General features: G+C 55.1%; 1 protein-coding gene across 4 annotated transcripts; it reads right to left on the reverse strand.

The window, feature by feature from the left end:
• Window positions 1-790: 790 nt before the first annotated feature.
• On the reverse strand, window positions 791-5,667 carry LOC117091412 (SH3 domain and tetratricopeptide repeat-containing protein 1-like). 4 transcript variants are annotated; one of them, XM_033223707.1, is made up of 4 exons: window positions 5,615-5,667; window positions 3,060-3,182; window positions 2,105-2,232; window positions 849-1,030 (listed from the first exon to the last, which is right to left on the reverse strand). In XM_033223707.1, exons 2-4 carry the CDS (start codon window positions 3,170-3,172, stop codon window positions 927-929), a joined length of 345 nt encoding a protein of 114 aa, XP_033079598.1. In that variant the 5' UTR covers window positions 3,173-3,182; window positions 5,615-5,667; the 3' UTR covers window positions 849-926. The 4 variants fall into 4 exon arrangements, 3 of the variants coding, with proteins under 3 accessions (XP_033079618.1, XP_033079598.1, XP_033079607.1); XM_033223727.1 differs by lacking the exon at window positions 5,615-5,667 and having other exon boundaries at window positions 791-1,030; window positions 1,441-2,254; window positions 3,060-3,360; XM_033223716.1 differs by lacking the exon at window positions 5,615-5,667 and adding an exon at window positions 3,489-3,650 and having other exon boundaries at window positions 867-2,254.
• Window positions 5,668-6,448: the final 781 nt, after the last annotated feature.

Raw genomic sequence — 6,448 nt, forward strand, 5'->3', positions numbered from 1 at the left:
TCAGCCCATAAGGAGCACTGACACGGTGCTGGTGCGATGCGGAGGAGGGGCGGGTGCCTGCTGGGCAGAGGGTGGAGACACCCCAGGTCTGAGTCTGCCAGTCCCAGCTCTCCACCCCTGCAGGGCTGGGGCCAGAGGGAGCACAGCACCTCCCCTCGAGACAGACCTGACCCAGCAAGGTCTCAGCCTGGCTGGCTGGGGCCCCGCCCCACTGCACCTGCCGTGAGCTGGGGTTCCCCTGTCTGTGAACCCGATGGTAAGACACCAGTCCCACCGCACCCTTCCTGGGTGATGTGAAGATTCCAGGTGTCTCAGCACTCTAGGAAGGAGTTGCTCAGTGCAGGCTGGCACCCTGGGCAGGCTTCCTAGAGGAGGCACCGGGATTTGGGTTGGATCTTGCAACGTGGATTCAATGTGAGGATGATGCCATCCTCCAAAATGTCCTTCTGCCGACCCTGTTTTCTTTGTTAAATGCAACTTGACACTTGACTGTCAAGACTCAGTTTGGTGTCACCTCCTCCAGGAGGGTCCCCCTGACTACAATCCCCCTTCTTTACCCAGAGGCCACCATTGCCCGCTCATGTGTCAGCCTCCCTGGTTGAGACTGAGTTCTTGAGGGTGGGGCCTGGCCAGCTTGGGAGCTGGGTTGTATCTGCGAACCTTGCCGGCTCCTCTAGCTGGGTGCAGAGCTCCAGGGAAGCCACTGGGCCATTCCTAAGGAAGGCTGGAACCCAGACCCCTGGGGTCTGTGGAGATCCCACTCCAAGGGGGCCGGGAACATCCAGGGCCCTGCCCTTCCCCACCCACCTTCAGCCCTGTCCCTCCCCACCCACCTTCATGTCGTAGACGATGATGTCACCGAGCATCAGGTACACCTTCAAGTAGTAGAGGGTCTCCTAGTCGAACTCCAGCGGCGAGTTGCAGAGCTACAGGGCCTTGAGGTAGAAGTGCTCCGCCAGCGTGCCATGGCCCAGCCGGTGGTGCAGGGCGGCCAGCCGGTAGTAGGCCACGCGCTCGTTCAACCAGTCCCCTGGGGTGGAGGCCAAAGGGGCAGGTGTGAGGACGTGGCTCCCTGGGGCAGTCAGGCACAGGCCCCTCAGGAGCAGGTATACAGACCCCGGGCAGCACCTGGCTTGCCTCCAGGCACCTGCGGTCACCTGGGCAGCTCTGGCCAGTCCCTTCCGGGTTCCCAGACTCACTTTCCCATCTGTAAAGCAGAACTAATAAGGCCTGCCCCTGTCTACTGTGAGGCTTCGGCAAAGTCGGGCTTGGATGGCCCAGCTCTCTGCCTACACATAGCCACCTGCCTTTGCTCACTGGTTTTAACCAGAGGAGTCCAAAACCAATACAGTCCAGGTGCTCCCGGTCACCCCGGCTCCATGCAACCCACAGACGTGACATCCGACTCCTCCTGGGTGTGTCACGATCAGAGCCCCTTACCTTGGGGAGTCACTGCATGCCTGAGCTTCAGGTCCCCCCACAGTTGCGCAAACCCAGCTAGGCTGTCTCTGATGTCCTCCCCTTTGCAGGGCGAGTGCCGTGGAGCCTGCATTCGATGCATTCCCACACAGCTGCACACCTACTCTGTACTTGGCCCCAGGGCACAAGGCGCTGGGGCATGCGGCCCGCCCAGGGTTCCCTGTCTCTGGAGGAGGACAGACGACCTGGCACAGCACCAGGGGCTGCCCGGCCTTAAGGGGCAGGCTGCTGGAAGGGGAACTGGGATTTCATCAGCCAGCGAGTTGTGTGGTTGATGAGGGTGGAAAGGGCACAAGACAAAGGGAATGTGCCACTCGGCCTGGCACATACAGGGACCGAGATTCCTGGCATGTCTGGAAGGCAGAGGGCACACTGGGTGGCCCTTGTGATCAGCAGCGGGAAGAGACAGGGGAAACAGAGCTCAGCCAGGCAGGGAGCTCTGCGCTACGTGAGAGACCTCGGGCTGTGCCCCACGGCCAGACAGGGAAGCCAGCTGGGCAGATCTGCCTGCCTGGACAGGAGACCGGGAAAATCCAGCAGCTGTTTCAGCTCCTGCCCTGCAGACATGGAGGCTCGGCTCTGGCAAAGTGTGGGTCCTGGCAGGGTGGGCGCTCAGGGGACTTACCCAGAGTGATGCTGAGTGCTAGGGCCATGTGGGCAAATTCCAAACCCTCCTGGGGCTCCTCCAGCATGGCCAGCAGTGCCACTGGCTTGTTGCACAGCGGCGGCTCACCTTGTAGTTGCCCGTAGTCACTGCCAGGGGCAGGACCCCGTCCTACCACACAGGCAGGTGGGGTCAGGCTTCCCACAGCACCCACCTTGCCCAGCGTCGTCCTCAGAGCTCAAACATGTGCTTGGAGCTTCCCACGCCCCAGTTACCCGTGCACCTCCACAGAGCTCTGTGCTCTGGGATAACGCACGGTTCAGACACCCAAGTTGGGGGCTGAAGAGTCATCTGAGGCCCATCCAGCTACACCTGGCAGCCTCAGACCAGCCTCTCCCACCAGGGAACCGAGGGTCTGACTGGGGGGAGCCAGCACTCTTCTCTGCTCTAAAAACACATTTTTCTGTGCCCAGAACTGAGCCACACCTTGAGCTCAGAGGAAGGGAGAAGCCGTCCCCGTTTTGGGGTGCATGCAGATCTGGGCCCTGGCCCTGGGTCTCCCACTGACCTGCTGTGTGTCCTTGACATGTCACTGTGCCTCTCTGAGCCTCAGCTTCCTCATCTGGAAGATGGGGACAGGACTTCCCGCTCATGGTTGCTTGAGATCATCAGGTGCAAAGGGTAGAGCCACTGTCAAGTCCAGACCCGAGCGTTTGTCCCTGGCAGGGGCATGGTCAATATCATTCCCGGTGAGATCACTAGGCAAGGGTAGGGCCATAGTCATGTCCAGGCCCCAAGCGTTTGTCCCGGGCAGGGGCACTGTCAGTATCATTCCCGGTGAGACCACTGGGAAACTAAGCATGTGCATGGGTGTCCCTGCCTCCAGGTGGGAGGCCTCTGCCCTGCCACACCTGTGCCTCAGCCCTCCAGGTGGCCCCCCTGAGGCCCACCCACATCAGCCCACAGGCCAGCTCACCTGGTAGAAGGACACGGCTTTCTCCCGCTCCCAGGCCCCATTGAAGAAGATGTCTCCAGCTGCCTCAAACAGCTCCAGCCCCAGGTTGGGGTCGCCTGTGTACAGGACCACATTCTGTGCCACTTGAAAGGAGGCAGAAGTTCCCTCAACACCCACACCTGGTGAGGTGGCCACACCCACCTTCACCAGCCTCCTTCCTCTCACACACTGCAGGTACACCTGAGCATTTTTCAGACCTGTGCATTAGGGCTGCCCCACCACTGGCATGAGGACAATGAACTGATGCACCTGAGTGCCAGGAGGTGACTGAGCAGCTGCAGCCCAGGAGCCCGACACCTGTGAATCCTACCACCAGGGATAGCCCTAGCCCACTCCCCCCGCAGCACTCAAACAATCTCCGTGGCCCCCAGATTGCTGGCAGCCCATCACCTGGTTCCTTTCTGCGTTGCCACATCCCTGTCGCAGCTCAGGGCCACACATCAACAGTGTTTGTGGGTGGGCCTGGTCCCCTCTTGGCCATGAGCTCTTGATCCTTCTCCTCAGCTCAAGGAGGTATACAGCAGGTGCTCAATAATGAAAGCTTCACCAGGCTCGTGGGCTTTACAATTTGTTCCAGATCACACTGTTAGGGAAAGCCTCTGAAAACAGCCGCGATGATAGATTCATTTTGTAAGGAGATGTGCCACGTGTCGCTTGGTGAAAGTTCTTCTGTGTGTTAACTGAGTGGTCCCATTCTTTGAGCATGTGCTGTATACCAGCAGGCGCTAGGCACTGTGAGGGGCCACACCTCTGCCCTCAGGAAAAAGATGCTGGCCACTGGGGGAGGATGTGAGGAAACCATTTGGAGGGAGGGAAAAAGCACACAACAGGTGCTCAGCAGTGGCTTAAGAATGAGTAGATGGATGGATGAATGGATGAGCAGATGTATAGACACATGGATGGATGGATGGGTGTGTGGATAGATGAATGCTTGGATGGATGGATGGACAGATGGATGGATGGACAGATTGATGGATGGACGGATGGGTGGATGGATGTGTGGATGGATGGGTGGGTGCATGGTTGGAATGATGTTTGTATGTCTGTATGTATGGGTGAGTAGATAATGTATGGATGGGTGGAGGGTAGATGATGTATGTACATATGGATGGATAGATGGTGGATAGATGAATGTATGGATAAACAAATGGACAAACAGATGAATGGAGGGATGGATTAATAGATAGATTGGTGGGTGGATGGATGAATGATGCATGGATGGAAGAATAGGTGAGTGGATGGATAGGTGAAAGGATGGATGATGGAAGGATGGATGGATGTTGGATGGATGGATGAATAGATGGGTGGATGGATGATGGATGGATGGAAGGATGAACAGGTGAATGGATAGATGATGGAAGAATGGTTGGATGAATGGATGGACAGACGAACAGGTGGATGGATGGTGGCTGAATGGATGGATGAGAAAAGAATGGATGAATGATGAATGGAAGGACGGATGGATGGATGGATGATGGATGGATGAATGGAAAGATGAACAGGTGAATGGATGGATGGATGATGGATGAATGGAAGGATGAGCAGGCGAGTGGATGAATGATGGAAGGATGGATGGATGAATGAACAGTTGAATGGATGGATGATGGAAGGATGGATGGAAGGATGGATGAACAGGTGAATGGATGGATGGATGAATGAACAGTTGAATGGATGGATGATGGATGAATGGAAGGATGGATGGAAAGATGGATGGAAGGATGGATGGATGGATGGGCAGGTGAATGGATGATCATGGATGGATGGAAGATGGTTGGATGGATAGAAGGATGAACAGCTGAATGTATGGATAATGGAAAGATGGATTTAAGGATGGATGGATGGATGGACAAACAGGTGAATGGATGGATGAAGAGATGAACAGATGAAGGATGGATGGATGATGGATGGATAGAAGGATAAACAGTTGGATAGATGATGGAAAGATAGATGGAAGGATGGATGGATGGACGAACTGGTAAATGGATGGACCAACAAGTGAATGGATGGATGGACAGGTGAATGGATGGATGATAAAAGGATGAATGGATGGATGGAGGGATGGATGATGGGTGGATGGATGGATTGATGGATGGATGGGTGGGTGGAAAGACGAACAGGTGAACGAATGGATGATGGAAGGATGGATGGATGGATGGATGGATGGATGGAAGGACCCACAGGTGTATGTGAAGATGAAGGAAGAATGGATGGATGGATGGATGGATAATGGATGGATGGATGGAAGGACGAACAGGTAAACAGATAGATGATGGAAGGATGAATGGATGGGTGGATGGACAGGTGAATGGATAGATAGACGGGTGAATAGATGGATGATAAAAGAATGGATGAATGATGGATGGATGAATGGACAGATGGATGGATGATGGATGGATGGATGATGGATGGATGGATGGAAGGATGAACAGGTAAATAGATGTTGGAAGGATGAATGGATGGATGGATGGACAGAGAGTGAACAGCACAGAGGCCCTCCTGCCTCCCTTGCCACTCACCTGGATGTACAGGTCCACCAGCTCGCTCTGCCACAGGATGTAGAAGCCCTTCCCTACTTGCAGCCAGGCATGCGCCTCCTCTTTCTTCTGGAGGTGAATGAGAATCCCTGGACTTTGTTTGGTGTAGTCCAGAGTGGATCTGCAGGTCCTGGAATCAGACACAGGTGTCAGAACAAGGGCTCTCATCCTCCTGGAACCAGTCGGCCTCCTCCCGTGGGTCTGGTGACAGATGAATCTGGAAAGTGGGGACTGGGAACGGCCCTCTTGTGTGTGCAGTGTTCTGCCCTTCCCAGGCTGCTGGGAGGGCCAGGGTGAACACACACGGCATGGAAAAGATGAAGGACATCCTTCTGAGGGAATCGAGCATCATGCTGCCCTGTGGCAGGAGGAGTGTGCTAGTCCGTCTCCCCTGCCTCCCAGACATGGCCTGTGTCTTCTCCAGATGCACCAGGAGCCACTAGTGTTCAGAGGCTATCTAGGCCGATGGTTCTCAAGGTGTGAAGGCATCACAGTCACTCGGAGGCCTGTCTGTATAGCTTGCTTGCCCTGCCCCCAGAGCTTCCGGCTCCACAGGCCTGGGGCAGGACCTAGAACTCCCACTTGCCACAAGCTCCTAGGTGACAGAGATGCTGCTCTGCTGGTCCAAGGACTACACTTTTCAATGTCATTGAAAGACAGCTCAATGTGGGCCTAAAATGCAGAGTAACTAACTTTCGTTGATCTCTGCTTCTGACTCTTGTTATCAGACATTTTAAATTGACTTTAATGTGTTAGCAGAAATATGAAAAGTCCTGACTTGTTTACATAGAAGGTACTTTGTCGCCTACTCATTCG

Source organism: Trachypithecus francoisi, unplaced genomic scaffold (assembly GCF_009764315.1).
Source record: "Trachypithecus francoisi isolate TF-2019V2 unplaced genomic scaffold, Tfra_2.0 Contig01227, whole genome shotgun sequence".
Lineage (NCBI taxonomy): Eukaryota > Metazoa > Chordata > Mammalia > Primates > Cercopithecidae > Trachypithecus > Trachypithecus francoisi.